This window comes from Argopecten irradians, chromosome 5 (genome assembly GCF_041381155.1).
Source record: "Argopecten irradians isolate NY chromosome 5, Ai_NY, whole genome shotgun sequence".
In the NCBI taxonomy this organism is placed as follows: domain Eukaryota; kingdom Metazoa; phylum Mollusca; class Bivalvia; order Pectinida; family Pectinidae; genus Argopecten; species Argopecten irradians.
Window position 1 is genome coordinate 7,236,444 of NC_091138.1, and position 18,837 is coordinate 7,255,280.

At 35.8% G+C, this 18,837-nt stretch overlaps 1 protein-coding gene across 2 annotated transcripts in view; it reads right to left on the reverse strand.

Annotated features, from left to right (window-relative positions):
- LOC138322749 (uncharacterized) overlaps positions 1-17,445 on the reverse strand; it is a 34,136-nt gene extending 16,691 nt beyond the window's left edge. The window contains exon 1 of one of the 2 annotated variants that reach the window (XM_069266834.1): positions 16,891-17,445. In XM_069266834.1, the coding sequence (XP_069122935.1) occupies positions 16,891-17,058 (168 nt within the window). In that variant the 5' untranslated portion in view covers positions 17,059-17,445. The remainder of the gene's footprint in view (positions 1-16,890) is intronic. The other variant, XM_069266833.1, reaches the window with a different exon arrangement.
- Between the last annotated feature and the right edge of the window lie 1,392 nt (positions 17,446-18,837).

Below are 18,837 nucleotides of genomic sequence, written 5' to 3' on the forward strand. Positions count from 1 at the left end.
AATACTATATATGTAAGGAGACAGAGAACGAATTCCCTGTCTTACATCACAGTGTCTTACATAGAACCAAATACTATATAAGTAAGGAGACAGAGAACGAATCCCTGTCTTACATCACAGTGTCTTACATAGAACCAAATACCATATATGTAAGGAGACAGAGAACGAATCCCTGTCTTACATCACAGTGTCTTACATAGAACCAAATACCATATATGTAAGGAGACAGAGAACGAATCCCTGTCTTACATCACAGTGTCTTACATAGAACCAAATACCATATATGTAAGGAGACAGAGAACGAATCCCTGTCTTACATCACAGTGTCTTACATAGAACCAAATACCATATATGTAAGGAGACAGAGAACGAATCCCTGTCTTACATCACAGTGTCTTACATAGAACCAAATACCATATATGTATGGAGACAGAGAACGAATCCCTGTCTTACATCACAGTGTCTTACATAGAACCAAATACCATATATGTAATGAGACAGAGAACGAATCCCTGTCTAACATCAGAGTGTCTTACATAGAACCAAATACCATCTTATGTCATGGAGACAGAGAACGAATCCCTGTCTTACATCACAGTGTCTTACATAGAACCAAATACCATATATGTAATGAGACAGAGAACGAATCCCTGTCTTACATCACAGTGTCTTACATAGAACCAAATACTATATATGTAATGAGACAGAGAACGAATCCCTGTCTTACATCACAGTGTCTTACATAGAACCAAATACCATATATGTAATGAGACAGAGAACGAATCCCTGTCTTACATCACAGTGTCTTACATAGAACCAAATACTATATATGTAAGGAGACAGAGAACGAATCCCTGTCTTACATCACAGTGTCTTACATAGAACCAAATACTATATATGTAAGGAGACAGAGAACGAATCCCTGTCTTACATCAAAGTGTCTTACATAGAACCAAATACTATATATGTAAGGAGACAGAGAACGAATCCCTGTCTTACATCACAGTGTCTTACATAGAACCAAATACTATGTAAGTAAGGAGACAGAGAACGAATCCCTGTCTTACATCAGAGTGTCTTACATAGAACCAAATACCATATATGTAAGGAGACAGAGAACGAATCCCTGTCTTACATCACAGTGTCTTACATAGAACCAAATACTATATATGTAAGGAGACAGAGAACGAATCCCTGTCTTACATCACAGTGTCTTACATAGAACCAAATACCATATATGTAAGGAGACAGAGAACGAATCCCTGTCTTACATCACAGTGTCTTACATAGAACCAAATACTATATATGTAAGGAGACAGAGAACGAATCCCTGTCTTACATCACAGTGTCTTACATAGAACCAAATACCATATATGTAAGGAGACAGAGAACGAATCCCTGTCTTACATCACAGTGTCTTACATAGAACCAAATACTATATATGTAAGGAGACAGAGAACGAATCCCTGTCTTACATCAGAGTGTCTTACATAGAACCAAATACTATATATGTAAGGAGACAGAGAACGAATCCCTGTCTTACATCACAGTGTCTTACATAGAACCAAATACTATATATGTAAGGAGACAGAGAACGAATCCCTGTCTTACATCACAGTGTCTTACATAGAACCAAATACCATATATGTAAGGAGACAGAGAACGAATCCCTGTCTTACATCACAGTGTCTTACATAGAATCAATACTATATATGTAAGGAGACAGAGAACGAATCCCTGTCTTACATCACAGTGTCTTACATAGAACCAAATACCATATATGTAAGGAGACAGAGAACGAATCCCTGTCTTACATCACAGTGTCTTACATAGAACCAAATACCATATATAGTAAGGAGACAGAGAACGAATCCCTGTCTTACATCACAGTGTCTTACATAGAACCAAATACTATATATGTAAGGAGACAGAGAACGAATCCCTGTCTTACATCACAGTGTCTTACATAGAACCAAATACCTATATATGTAAGGAGACAGAGAACGAATCCCTGTCTTACATCACAGTGTCTTACATAGAACCAAATACCATATATGTAAGGAGACAGAGAAACGAATCCCTGTCTTACGAATCACAGTGTCTTACTTAGAACAAAACAAACTATATATGTAAGGAGACAGAGAACGAATCCCTGTCTTACATCACAGTGTCTTACATAGAACCAAATACCATATATGTAAGGAGACAGAGAACGAATCCCTGTCTTACATCACAGTGTCTTACATAGAACCAAATACTATATATGTAAGGAGACAGAGAACGAATCCCTGTCTTACATCACAGTGTCTTACATAGAACCAAATACATATATGTAAGGAGACAGAGAACGAATCCCTGTCTTACATCACAGTGTCTTACATAGAACCAAATACCATATATGTAAGGAGACAGAGAACGAATCCCTGTCTTACATCACAGTGTCTTACATAGAACCAAATACTATATATGTAAGGAGACAGAGAACGAATCCCTGTCTTACATCACAGTGTCTTACATAGAACAAAATACCATATATGTAAGGAGACAGAGAACGAATCCCTGTCTTACATCACAGTGTCTTACATAGAACCAAATACCATATATGTAAGGAGACAGAGAACGAATCCCTGTCTTACATCACAGTGTCTTACATAGAACCAAATACTATATATGTAAGGAGACAGAGAACGAATCCCTGTCTTACATCACAGGTGTCTTACATAGAACCAAATACCATATATGTAAGGAGACAGAGAACGAATCCCTGTCTTACATGTTTACATAGAACCAATATATTAGAGACAGAGAACGAATCCCTGTCTTACATCAATGTCTTACATAGAACCAAATACTATATATGTAAGGAGACAGAGAACGAATCCCTGTCTTACATCACAGTGTCTTACATAGAACCAAATACTATATATGTAAGGAGACAGAGAACGAATCCCTGTCTTACATCACAGTGTCTTACATAGAACCAAATACTATATATGTAAGGAGACAGAGAACGAATCCCTGTCTTACATCACAGTGTCTTACATAGAACCAAATACTATATATGTAAGGAGACAGAGAACGAATCCCTGTCTTACATCACAGTGTCTTACATAGAACCAAATACTATATATGTAAGGAGACAGAGAACGAATCCCTGTCTTACATCACGGTGTCTTACATAGAACCAAATACTATATATGTAAGGAGACAGAGAACGAATCCCTGTCTTACATCACAGTGTCTTACATAGAAAAAATACTATATATGTAAGGAGACAGAGAACGAATCCCTGTCTTACATCACAGTGTCTTACATAGAACCAAATACTATATATGTAAGGAGACAGAGAACGAATCCCTGTCTTACATCACAGTGTCTTACATAGAACCAAATACTATATATGTAAGGAGACAGAGAACGAATCCCTGTCTTACATCACAGTGTCTTACATAGAACCAAATACCATATATGTAAGGAGACAGAGAACGAATCCCTGTCTTACATCACAGTGTCTTACATAGAACCAAATACTATATAAGTAAGGAGACAGAGAACGAATCCCTGTCTTACATCACAGTGTCTTACATAGAACCAAATACCATATATGTAAGGAGACAGAGAACGAATCCCTGTCTTACATCACAGTGTCTTACATAGAACCAAATACTATATATGTAAGGAGACAGAGAACGAATCCCTGTCTTACATCACAGTGTCTTACATAGAACCAAATACTATATATGTAAGGAGACAGAGAACGAATCCCTGTCTTACATCACAGGTGTCTTACATAGAACCAAATACTATATATGTAAGGAGACAGAGAACGAATCCCTGTCTTACATCACAGTGTCTTACATAGAACCAAATACTATATATGTAAGGAGACAGAGAACGAATCCCTGTCTTACATCACAGTGTCTTACATAGAACCAAATACCATATATGTAAGGAGACAGAGAACGAATCCCTGTCTTACATCACAGTGTCTTACATAGAACCAAATACCATATATGTAAGGAGACAGTGAACGAATCCCTGTCTTACATCACAGTGTCTTACATAGAACCAAATACCATATATGTAAGGAGACAGAGAACGAATCCCTGTCTTACATCACAGTGTCTTACATAGAACCAAATACCATATATGTAAGGAGACAGAGAACGAATCCCTGTCTTACATCACAGTGTCTTACATAGAACCAAATACTATATATGTAAGGAGACAGAGAACGAATCCCTGTCTTACATCACAGTGTCTTACATAGAACCAAATACTATATATGTAAGGAGACAGAGAACGAATCCCTGTCTTACATCACAGTGTCTTACATAGAACCAAATACTATATATGTAAGGAGACAGAGAACGAATCCCTGTCTTACATCACAGTGTCTTACATAGAACCAAATACCATATATGTAAGGAGACAGAGAACGAATCCCTGTCTTACATCACAGTGTCTTACATAGAACCAAATACTATATATGTAAGGAGACAGAGAACGAATCCCTGTCTTACATCACAGTGTCTTACATAGAACCAAATACTATATATGTAAGGAGACAGAGAACGAATCCCTGTCTTACATCAAGTGTCTTACATAGAACCAAATACTATATATGTAAGGAGACAGAGAACGAATCCCTGTCTTACATCACAGTGTCTTACATAGAACCAAATACTATATATGTAAGGAGACAGAGAACGAATCCCTGTCTTACATCACAGTGTCTTACATAGAACAAAATACTATATATGTAAGGAGACAGAGAACGAATCCCTGTCTTACATCACAGTGTCTTACATAGAACCAAATACTATATATGTAAGGAGACAGAGAACGAATCCCTGTCTTACATCACAGTGTCTTACATAGAACCAAATACTATATATGTAAGGAGACAGAGAACGAATCCCTGTCTTACATCACAGTGTCTTACATAGAACCAAATACTATATATGTAAGGAGACAGAGAACGAATCCCTGTCTTACATCACGGTGTTGGTTAGTGATATGATCCTATAAAACTTGTGGATTCTTCGGCTCCAACATGCTAAATAGAAAACACGAACACAATTATAATCTAAGCTCACCTTTTAATAAATTTACTAAGGACATATACACCATCACAGCCTTAATCTGACTTTGTCTCATGACTATGTATGACAATAATAATTTGGTAAAGTGGCATCGGATGCTATTCTTGCAGGCAAAAGCCTGCTAATTGTGATACCGTTAAAGGATTTGTTTGGAAAAGGGTGTCCGAAAAAATAGACACCATTACATTTATATTTCACTTACTTATAGCAAGATAATGATGACCTATTATCTTCTATGGTCTTGATATCCTACCATATGGCGCTCATTTTGTTGATAATTGATTTCAATGTAAATAACGAATTATTATCTAAACAAGCAGTATGAAGTCTTCCTTATACCAAATGACCAACTTTGGTAAAAAAAGTACATTTGTTAGATATATCAGACAGTTTTGAAACATCTATCGATGGCTGCTGCGATAATAGATGACCCTGAGGGTGAGGTTATTTGTACGGTCCGAACCCGAGGGTGGGGATGATGTATACGCTGTGACTGTATTTATTCAGATAATAAATGTGAATCCCATTACAAAACAGATATAATAATAAGTGGCATACAACAGGTACGATGTTTAGGTACCAATGTAAATTACAGAAGATGACCTAAGAATGTTGATTACCTTCGCTGCCTACCTGTAAAATTATACCTTATTTTATACACACGGGTTTATTGGTATGGAGTTGTAACGGAAGCTAAGTGAACATGACGTGAATCCGCTACACATCAAAGCGGACACTGCACATTACACCAGATCTAACGATTGGGTGCTAGGCCGGACGATTGGTGTAGACAGCCCCTCTAGATTGATCTGTCTTCTCCCCTAACATCAGGGGCATTGGTTTGCTGTGTCAATACAGTCGTGTATGTCACAGATTGTGTGAACGACAATATGACGTAATGCATTTAAGTATATATAAATAGAATAATTTAGTCAACCTTTTGTAAATATTTGACGTTGATTTTAAATCAAAGTGATATATTTACATTACAAATTCGACTACCGTTAAACATTTCATGATCTTTTGTACCAAATAGTCTTAAAACCCTGTGGCTGTCGTATTGGATATTTGTCCAAACCACTTCAGCAGGGTATGTAGTCTTATTAAGGTATCGATACTAAATCTATTTTCCACAGCCTCGAGCCTGATTAACTTCATATTTGTATTAAGTGCATATACTCCAGTTCTTTAAATAATCCCACGGCATTTACAGAAACACTTCAGCAATTTCTACACACCCTTTTAACCGAGTATTACAATATGTTTCAGTCCTATTAAATCCTTTTTCTCGGGTATCCCATGGAAGTTGTGTTTGATGCTGTGTGGGTGGATAGGAAACATTACCATTCAGCTTTACCGAAATCTAGAACACATTGACAATCTCACTACATGGTTTTGTAGCAAATTTAGAACCATACTATTCTTCACTCAGTATACTTGTAAAACACAAAATTCAGCTTTTTATATATATATATATATACCTACAATAAGTGTGATACGTCAAATAGAATGCTGTCTGGAACATGATAAGCATCATCCGCAAAGTGATTCATTTTGGTAGACAGATTACCTAATTACACCTACTTACTTCACCTTATTTAGTTCTCTATTGAACAAAATGTATCTTACAGATAATGAACCTAAAACATTTCAATATTTCTTCTTCATCTTTTTCATTAAAAAATTGCCAATTTGTATATTTAGAGTACGCTTCAGTGATACACACTATACAGGTATGATCAATACATGAGTAATTATAAGGAAATTCCGTGTGTATACAGAGTCGTAAATATAACATCTAAACGTTAGTTTTCACGTAGTTTTATTTTAACCAGATTTCGGTTAATAACATATTTGAACACGAAACATATAATGTAAAATTTACACGGATCTTTCTCGGTTTACTTTTAGCATTAACACACAACAGAGCCCTATAGAGACTCCGCGTGGCTATTTATCTGGTTACGTAATATCCATGGCGGTGATAATCGTTATACCATTGTTGTGGCCACTACCTTAGTATATAAAACTGGTTTATCGTAGATCTAGAGGAGGGGCGGATAGCCATCAAACGTACATTAAACTTCAATTATAAACGTTTAAGTTAATATCAAAGGTGTTCAGAATGATCTATTCTCCCGTAACCTTTCATTAGCTTTCAGGGATGCTCCTCAGCGATGGCGATATGAATACCATGTTTTACGTTTATTTCGCCCCCAGTTGTCCTAGTGATGGAAAGGAGAGTTTTAGGCGTGAGAGTATTTTCAGAAGTTAGGATGAATGATCCCATAATATTGAATTTAAATCTATTTTCTTTCAAATGTATTGATTATTTCTATCACGTTTATTAGTTAGTTTTGTAATCGATTGGTCACATTAAGCGTTTTTCCCCCTATTTTTTAATTCAGTGCTTTGAATATCTACTATGTATATTATTGATATATTTACAAGATAAAGACTTAACAGTGAAATTACACTATGCAGGATTCTTGCAATTAATATCGAGGTCACATAAAAGCAAGCTTAAGGCTACCGTAAAGTACAAAGTTCATTTTACCATATTGATCAGAACACTATTCTACTGTTGTGTAAAAGTACAGTCACAGCGTATACATCATCCCCACCCTCGGGTTCGGACCGTACAAATAACCTCACCCTCAGGGTCAGGTGTATTTGAAACATGATACGGCACAGTGAAACAGAATTCCATTAGACTTCTACAGAGCCTGATAACCGTCGTATGACCGCTGTACTTTAGAACGAAACAAGAAGTCATTGTCATGAATTTAATATCATTGGTGTCAAACACATGAAGGACAGTTTTTGTTTGACAAAAGTTTTACCCAGTTGCTTTAAACTTTGCTCAATATATATCTGTTGCGTGGCTGTTGACGCCCAAAGTAATATTTCACATTTAACCTGTATATGTTTCACTCATTTGAAGGGCTTGGTGACTAAAATCTTACACAGTTTTATCAGGATCTTGTCATGAATGACTCAACAATTCATACTGCTGTAATGGTCATCAGCCTGAACATTTTCATATTAAATGATTTTACTCTTTATGTTATACAGAGGTATATTTATAGAAAGTGTTGTTCAATACTCAAAGCAGAACATGCAGATGCTAAAACAAATGTCTTAAATCCGATGAAAAAGCTAAAATGTTCCTCAAAGACAACAGGTTTGGGTTTGATTAGTTTAATGTCCTATTAACAGCCAGGGTCATTTAAGGACATGCCAGGTTTGTTGGTGGAGGAAAGTCGGAGTACCCGGAGAAAAACCACCGACCAGCGGCTAGTACCTGGCAACTGCTCCACATGGGATTCGAACTTGCGACCCAGAGGTGGAGGGCATGTGGTAATATGTCGGTACATCTTTTTTTTTCGGTACATCTTAACCACTCGGCCCCTCAAAGACAACACGTTTTCACATCATTTATCATGCTGATAACCTCCTTGCAAATAATACTAAGGCAAAATGATAAAGAATCGTTATTTTAATCATTCAACATTAAATTTGAACATTGAAAGATAAGAAACTCGATTTCGCTAACAAATATCGTTATTGTAACAAATGTTTGTTAAATGTGTTGGTAACGTTATCTGCAGGGGTCCCCACATTAATATTTACCTTCGCTACAAATAGCAGCCTCGTCGACCTTAGCGGCCATCATCACTTTAAAAGTTGACAAAAAAGGTTAGTAAAACCTAAGTGTCACCGACAAAGCCTATTTAATCGGTACTCAACATAACTGTGTTTCTACATTGGTCTTTGTGTGTAAGATTGTAGCGTGGAAACAAGCCAGACCCTGATAACGGATGAATACTGATGAAGAATGATCCCCGATTGATGCGTATACTCTTTAGAATGCATATACGTATTGTATCGACTATCTACGATAAGTTTGCTAGATTTACTTGTCAAAATGATCGGAAAGGTCGTTGGTCGGACATGTGTGTAGAGTATTAGAAAAAACGAAACTGATCATGCAACTTATTACGGAATGTTTCGCGAATATATACACTATAATGGATTAATATGATAATGCACGAACACGTCATATTTCACTAGTGATTGATTGAGAACTGTGGTATTCGTCTTTCCAACACTAGATACAAAAAATTAATTGACCACAATAGCAATGCGTTGATGACATCATATAAATCTGATATAAATTTAAAACCAGATCCCTTTATTTCAATCCACGTTATGGTATGGACGAATGTATAAAATCGCTGTTTAATGCCGCATATAAAAATAAGTTGAAACAAAAATTAGCATATTTAAGGCGGTGGTCACACTTTGTTGGCACACAGGGGTAAACCCGGCGTCACTTCACAACCACAGCAGGACTCACCTGATGTTTGAATAGAAAGTAAAATTCATTGGCAGATTTGACCTAAATATAACCCGATTAGTCCTCCAGACCTTTCAATCATTGCCATCGAGTTTGATTCATAAAACATCCCGTGACTGCTTGCCAATGTTCAAAATGAAACACGGTGTAATAGGAGTTAGTAATATCAATCAGCTTATCATTCGTGTTACCTCACCATCATCATCATCTTCATCATCACCATCACCACCATCATCATCACCATCACCACCATCATCATCACCACCACCATCATTATCATCACCATCATTATCATCAACATCATAACATCACCATCATCATCATCATCAATTACATCATCATCATCATCACCATGCGCATTGATTAAGCTTGTATGCTGTTCTTAATCGTTTAGAAAATAAAGTGTTAATTTCGAAAACAGATTTCATTTCTTAAGACATAAACCAATTGATACCTTGTAAGCAAACACAAAATAATCATTTCTGTTTCCGCGGATGTATTGTGTATTAATGATTTTTATCAAAACAATGAAATGTATCCAAACAATATGTCCAATACCTGGATATTTAATCTCCTCAATAATTACCTATTCACTTCCCTCACATCAACTCACTGTAACCTAATTATTGTTACTATTACCATAATTGTTATTGATCAATATTATTCTAGAAATAAACTTTTATGCATATATCTGAGAACTTTAAACTAAGAAACACCATTTATGTTCATAAAAAATGGTGGTCTAAGTAACAGAGCAAACTTATGAACTGGATGCAACATTTGTCGTTGGATTATTATTACTATAAGAAGATATAACGATGTTATCGGCAGAAACACAAACTGTCCAAAATCACGAACACCAAGATAATGCACAACAATGCAGACTCAAAATATAAGAGTTATAAATGGACACATCAATTTAAACGAAAGTTAAAGTGAATAGTCAGGCAAATCAATTTAAACGAAAGTTAAAGTGAATAGTCGGGCAAAGAAAACCAGTCTAAATGCGTTCATTGGCCTTCCAAAAGTTCTCACATATTAATACGACGGTCAAGTTCTGCTTAGTTTCCCAGTTCTGACCATTTAAGTAAAGAAAAGTTGAAAGCTTTGAAAGCGAGGCTGCGTGGAAATGTAACCACGGACATAGTGAGCCGGGAGGACGTTTTAGAATTTCCATACTTTAAATTAATTTCTTCGTACGCAGACAGATTTTGACGAGAGATTTTATTTTTCCATTACATAAGAAATTATACTGGATACATTCACACCATTTTTACCGACTTTAGCCATCCTTGCCCGACTGTTCACTTTAAGACCGTTCACTACATCAGTGCCAACACCTACCGTAAAAATTGGGCTAACACCCTGATGGTGTTAATGGAAACATCAGTCACAATAAAACCAAATCTGGACAACTATGTCATATCCTTATTGTATTCAGTATATAAGTATGATGCCCACTGTAAAACTTATCTACAGTTTTCATCAAAATGCATCATAGGAACCTCTTAGTTGTTTAATTTTACTCTTTAGTCGTAGTTATTTATCTGGAAAGTCATGGTAAGGGTTAGGAAGATCCTAAGAATACCACCATCATAAACGTGGAGATAAGGTAATTTTCGTTTGGATTTTATTTATCTTATTAACATTTAGGGTCATTCAAGGACGGTATCCATGTGTAGAATGTAATTAGTAAAATAATATTTCAAATAAAATTTGTTGAAATTGAAATTGAATTAGTGTGTGAATGTCTGTGTGTTTTTTGAGGCTGTGTTATATACGTGTTGTGTCTCATTGTAATAGAGGAACTCTTTCCCTTCTTATAGTGCTATTACTGAAACATGCCACCGAAGACACGGATTACCATCAGAGGGTCGTGAACGTTGGGACAGGGTATGTAAATAACGTATAGATGTTATGAATCCAAGTCTTTGTTTCCGTTCTTTAATACACAACAACATTATACACTGTTTGGATTATGCAACGTAATCTCTTTTACTAATCTGAGTATTGTATTGGATTAACCTTATTTCGGGGTATACTCATGCCAGAGATTTATAAGTAAATATTTAAATACAAATGTATATAAAACCTCGAAGCGTAACAACTTTACATAAATTTGTAATGAGATACATATCGTTAAATCGTATATTGTAATATTAATGTTTACCATGCTAACTGGTGCTTGGGTTATGTATGGAATGTACTGGAATTATAACAATGTATATAAGTCTTATGTCATTCTAATAGATAACTTAAGTCTACACTATTGAATGTATAGTGTAATTATTCTTCTTAGCATCTTAATTGATTATGCATACCAACAGGATCCATACACACTCATAAATTAGGAATGTCTGGTATTTACCTGATATAAAAAATACCTTGTACTACAGATGCACCCATGTAATATCCTTATCTGTTGTTGGCAACAACACAGGAACGACTGAATCCTTATTACAAGTACCTACTGCACTGTAACGGAGAATAGGTGCTTGAGATTGTCGGTAGTTCTTAAAGAATCAAACCTATTGTTATCAACATAGAGATAAATTTACAATTCAAATCGCGCCATTCTCATGTTTTGTAATTGGCAATGCACAAATCATTAGCAAATATGTTACGAATAATTACACGGTATATCATTATTACAAGTGGTAATTACAATTGTTTACAAAACACATTTTTTTTTGCAAAACTTTATAAATTAGAAATATCTAAGAATGAGTTGAAGAATACATGAATATTTTCAACTATAGCTTAACGTTGGTTAATAATCAATCTCAAATACATGCGATCTCTGAATGTTGAAGACTATCAACGTCCAAATGTGATAGTTGCTTGATAAGATTCGTATTTTCTCTCGTAAGTTCTCTCATTTGAATCGATTTTTTTGTAATCACACACGACTATACACCAGGCTATCCTATATAAGTAACTTCTATATAAACCCTCTCTTTGAAGACTCGTGTTGTGTTGCACGTATCTATTTTAGTTTGGATAATGAGATCTTTAGATAGGATATATATATATAGGAATACATAGTATATGAAGTGGCAGATTTATATGAATAAATGAAGTTGAAATAATTCTCCTGTTAAGTCAAACATAGCGACATGTGCCATTTCTGAGGAACTACTTAATGCCAGGAATATTGTCCAGGGGATTGATAGTTGCTGCTGACTTACTTGACAATGTTGCACACAATAGGCATTCAGTAAGGTAATAACGACATCCGCACCAAGTATATATAGTATAATTACATCAGTTGTTGCAGGTTTTGGTGTATAAATGTGTCATTTGTGTTAAACGTTTCAGGCTACTGTCAACATCTCCTTTAGTAGTGCGATAACAAGACGGACATGTGAGTTTAATTAATACTAATGAAGACCGTGGTTTAACAGGAGGAATTGGATTCACCGTTTAACATCCGTTAGTGGTAGGTAAATAAACTTACAAAGCCAATAGGCTGCAGGAGGGGGCGTATGACCTTGGATGCACACTTCTTACATACAAATTACAGGAGGTCAAGGCCGTCATTCATCATTTTTCCGCCCTGATGATTAGGGTAACGACCCGCAAAGGGGACAGGCCAACTCATCTTACCATCAGTGACGTCATGTTTTAAACCTTCTATTTTTACGTTTTAGTTGACAAATCCGTTTGTTTGTTACATATATATCCGTGACCGACATTTATTTTGGGTAAGGTTCGTTGTTTTCGGTGGTGACATACTTTATTGAACAATAACAGTAAGTATTCCCATACAAAACAGATATTTTCAGAGCATTGATGATGTACGACAGTCCATATATTTGTACAGAACAGAGGTTGAGGTATACTTGTAGGTGTTAAACTGTTTGTAATACTGGATGTCGCACTTGATTCAGAATGTAGACAAACGAATGGTAGTACGAATACATGGCTGAATTATAAAATGTTAATTTGGCCAATTCCGATAATTTACCGGTAGAGTATTAAAGGTACATATAGCCCTGTGAATCAGACTAAAAAGTGACGGTAACCTGTTCTATTTTATCAAAAACATAATAAAAAATTACCTAATAAGACGTCAATAGTCCTAACATTGTCGGGAATCATGATCAAAACACAGTTTTATGTGAAATAAAGCTAATATCTAATAGTTGATTTCTCTTTCATCATGTGTAAAATTACTCATGCATGCTGAAGGTAAATTTGGGAATTAGGAGACCGGTGATAGCGATATTTATGAAAATATAATACATATGGCGTGTAGTTATAACATACATCTTTATGAATATGAAGGTATTCCGTAATCAGAATGTTTTCTGTGGAGCGGGTAGACACCAAGTACTAAAACAGATTTACAAGTTACAAAACAGCAAGATGGGGCTCCTTTAAGTCGAAATTTTATTGCACAGGTCGCCAAACCTATCGGTTTTATTAGTATTAAGATTATAAAATGAAATATAATATAGTTTAAAGATAATAATCGCAAGTTTTATTCTTATCAAATAGAATGCAAATTAATTATCATATAGAAATATTTTGATAAATACAAACTTCTGATATGTTTTACAAAACTTTAAAATGATATATTAAACTAAATTGTAGCAATTTTTATATATTCGTTTTATTGCATGGTTTATAGGTCTCTATTCCGCTTCACTTCTGTATAGGCAAAGTTACATTTATGTAGTGACCACGTTTGCCACGTATTTAAAAGGAAAGTTTTGCAATAGAAATTATATACACTTTTTATTTTGCATTTTCGTACATTTCCGTTGGTCTCCACATTACATGTTAGCACTGTAGTATATACGAATAATTTGTTGCCTATTTTGATTGTGGTCTTTGTCAAAGCATTACAGCCATTGAGAAGTTATCCACAAAACCCATCTGGATATATCAAACAGCTACATATTTTATATCAAACATACAGGGATCAATGTTCTTATCAAGGATGTCGTGATACATTCCACCCAGAACGAAACATTTTACAAATCCACAGTGAAGGGAACAGTCAATTAACTAGTATTGTGTTTTATCTATCCAAGTTCGTATTGGGATGTCCACATATGACGAAAACAAATAATTATATAGATATTATGGGATGCTTACATGGAAATCAAGTAAAGTAAGAAAAGCCAACATACAAAAATATAAATCTATAGAAACTGGCATCATTTAGTCCCATGCAGTTTCATGGTGACATTTAAAGTCGCCTTAGACTGATCTTCATGGTAGTGTATGTTTAGTGAGGGCATGACATATATTGGTGTTGTTGTTTCCTTGACGTAACATGAAATCTGAAGCATACTACTAAAGACACCGAACGGCACACCCAACCTGGTCACAGACTGGCAAATATCACACGCCTGGTCACAGACTGGCAAATAATCACACGCCTGGTCACAGACTGGCAAATAATCACACGCCTGGTCACAGCCTGGCAAATAATCACACGCCTGGTCACAGCCTGGCAAATAATCACACGCCTGGTCACTCCCTGGCAAAAGGCAAGCAAATCACACGCCTGGTCACAGACTGGCAAATAATCACACGCCAGGTCACAGACTGGCAAATAATCACACGCCTGGTCACAGCCTGGCAAATAATCACACGCCTGGTCACAGCCTGGCAAATAATCACACGCCTGGTCACAGACTGGCAAATAATCACACGCCTAACACTCCCTAGCAAGGCAAGAAAAAGGATTTGAAATCGTCTTTAGTACAATTGCATATTAAGCATATATCTCGAACCGACTAATATCTGCTGGTGAAAGATGATGTTTGATCTACAACAAGTGAAACACCTAATACCCGCTGATATACCCATGGTATATTCCGACCGAATCGGCCGAAAAACGGACGTCGACATTTTGACGGATTGACCTCTACTAGATATCAATCCATACTATTTTACTCGAACTTGACAAGATTATACATCAAATCAGGTGTCATCAGACAGTACATATGTTTAATACTATCAGGAAATTCAGACCAGAAAAGGATAAAATGATGCATAATACATGTCATAGTACTGTGTTTTCAGCGTTAATAATACGGATGGGAGCTATCACACAAAATGTAATTTGTCAGTGACCATAGTCGTGTTTTTTTTCGCAAATCATGATTTGTCTCTGATTGTCAGCCTAGACGGTAATATGTTGTTTTTTATATAAGGCGTCTGCGGCTGCAGTCGTAATGTTACTGAAACATTGTCTTCTCATTACCCGTGTGTTATCTAGGCCTGTTGTCGTGGTCGTCCAGACGCTTCGACTGTCAATGTCCTGTGTCCATTTTGTTTGACACACTCAGCAAATTCTTGTGTAAATATTGATGCAACGGAGTGCTGTATTTGGCAGCAGTAAATATCTACGTTTTTAGACCAATCTGTCTGGGGTAAGAGATATGCACCATGTCTTTCCTTATTTAAATTAGGTTTATGATGAATCTGCCGCTGACAACATTGTGCATTTAAAAAGTTAAAAAGTCCAGTTAAAACGGCATAAAGAAAGATTTATTTCATACATGCCTTGAACACTGTTAATGAATCATTTAAATGTTGCAGTTATAGCAAAAAGGAAACAAAAAAATAAAAACGTGTATGTGTGTCATGTAGCATGTAAATGTGTCCTCTTTTGTGCATGTCCATAAATCCTACCCTAAATTCACAGAGAACTCTGCCTAGTATTCAATATTTACAGCATGCTAACTAAACATGCACCACTATAAACTGTGTATTACCTCTGTACCTGTTAAACAAACAGACCTTTTAACTACAAGACGAGAGTAATGGAAAATATAACCCTAGATAAACCACTATACATAACTTCAAAAGAGCTGAAGTTACTCCTATAGTTATAGAGGAAAGAGCTCTGTAAAACGTAAATTCATAGTCATCACAATGTTTTGAAATTCTACAATGGTATGTTTTCTAACATTTTTGTGAACTACTGGAGTATGTAGATAATGTCAGACAATAGCATGTTATCTAACACTTTTGTGAAATACAGAAGTATGTAGATAGTCCTAGTCAAATGGAAATACACAGGATGTTCTTCCGTCTGAGAGTAAATTAGAATTGCCCTCCTCAGAGCAATGATAAGGCGTTTTGGAATTATAAATGATAGTCTGATTAAATACTTGGTATTGATATTTGAGGTCATGTGTTTTAATCCCATATATAAGCTTAATCACATTAGAATTTTTAAGTACTATTTAGTGTCTTATTGCTTAAGAGTACCATTTGGACAATTTTCAAATTTCCCATTAAACCACAAGATTTAAAGTGACGCCACATATGAGTAAATGCCGTGTACCAACTCAAATCAAACTTTCACGTAAAAAACTCATTTTAAAACTCCTCATTTCTTTATTTATAATGACATGAATAAATCGCCTGACATGGGTAGATACGTGGATGGTAGTTACTTACCAATTCTTGCATATTGGAAGCATGGACCTCTCGTCTAAGGTCATTGTGGTAATTAATTAGCATGGCTCGGTCAGCATGGGTCAGTTTCACATTCCGGCCACTTCCTCTCAGTCCGGCACAAGCACCCCATAGGGTCACTAAAACCCCTATCACCGATATCAAATGCATTTTATGTAAAACGTATATTCATGAATTTCACAAGGAAACTGGAGACCTTTTGGCTAACACCTGTGAATCTGTTCCCTGAGATGAACCGTCGGACGGTCCGGAATCCTCCTTGTTTTCCCGCGCTGGACCAACCTCACATTTGGACGCTGAGTAATTAATTCATAACTGATCACCTATATCGATAAATCGAACGTCGTATGTCACAGCAACAGCGTAAATCCAGGTAACATGGCTTTTTCGGTGTGCAGGTAAAGCGGACAGGTAAGTTGTACAGGTGAGGCACATATACACCTATAACAGACAGATACACAAACTATAGAGTTGATCCCGACGATAACCTGACTTGGCGAGAAGTTAGAGTAGGGGGGCGGGTTGTAAACCACAGACCAATGGTGAAATCTCCTCTCGTGCATTAGGTGTAGGTATATATATTTTATAAGTTGTGACCCATGATATTCTGACGTGCATTGTGAATGGTCGGCATAAACGTTTGCCATCAGTATCTATTAGCTAACATACAACCTATTGACTTTCAACAAATCTCCACGCATTATGTAATCGCCGCATGCATCTTCATGCATGTTAGATTGTGTGGGCAAATTATCTAATGTAAATAACATATTGTCCCTTTGGTTGATACTAAGTTTGCTATACAAGCTTACGGGATATGTATTCAACATTTTACTTCAAAATACGGGTCAACTTTGTAGATCTCAATTAATGCATTGTCTATAGGAATATAAGGAATGGATTCGAGGGAATTCATCAAGCAGTTTTACATATAAGCGGATTCTACAACTCATGGCAAGAAAAATCAAGTCCATATAATAAAGTATTTATTTGATAAAACCTAAAGTACTGAATCATATGACTGATGGCAGCAAGACAATGTTTCACCTGAAAGTCTAAAACACTCATATTTATTTAACAAACAGGTATATCTCTTTCATCGGCACCAAAATTGCATCTTGTATTGAAAACAACCAAAATTGAAACCTTGTTATAATATATATTCGAAAAATGTGATTATAGAGTGCCTTGTAAAAATAAAGTGAATCTCTGAACAATCTCTTCGGTGGAGCGAAGCAGTGAAGACGATGTTATGCGGGTAAATAATTGAATTATTGACATAGAGCCGATGTTATAACTGTCTATATTGTTGGAGATGAACCTGTCTTTGACTAGTGGTCAACTGTCAAAGCCTTTCTCGCATGACAGACAGCGTTGTTTAATATATATAACACTAGGTATGTAAGTATGTAGTGGAGTTAATGGTCGACAGATTCTGAAATCACCAAACAATTACAATACTTCCAATGTCACATTGTGATGCTGAAATTTACCTGTAATAGAATATTAAACTCAAAAAATGTACCAGATCGCGTCCTTCATATACAGGCACAGAAAGGAGGCGTAGATAATATCGGAACTTCGACGCAATTTATCATTAAAATTATATGACCATGAATAATAATCTTTATTCTGAATTAAAAATCATACAGAAAACTTTTTTTCTGAAAATGTTCTTTATTTATAAAACGCATTGATAAGATTTTGTCCCTTGAGCAGATGATAAAGCATATTTTGTGTGAGTGTATCTATATATGAATCATAAAGATATAAGAGTGCCGCATCCATTGTGTATTTAACTGATATCGTATCAGTTGGTATAGGATTAACGCCGACTTTATGTGCAGTATTTAATATCAGATTATCATATTCTAATTCAGGAGTCGGAGTACTTATCCGGGATCAGGAAAATACGCCCTCTTTTTATGT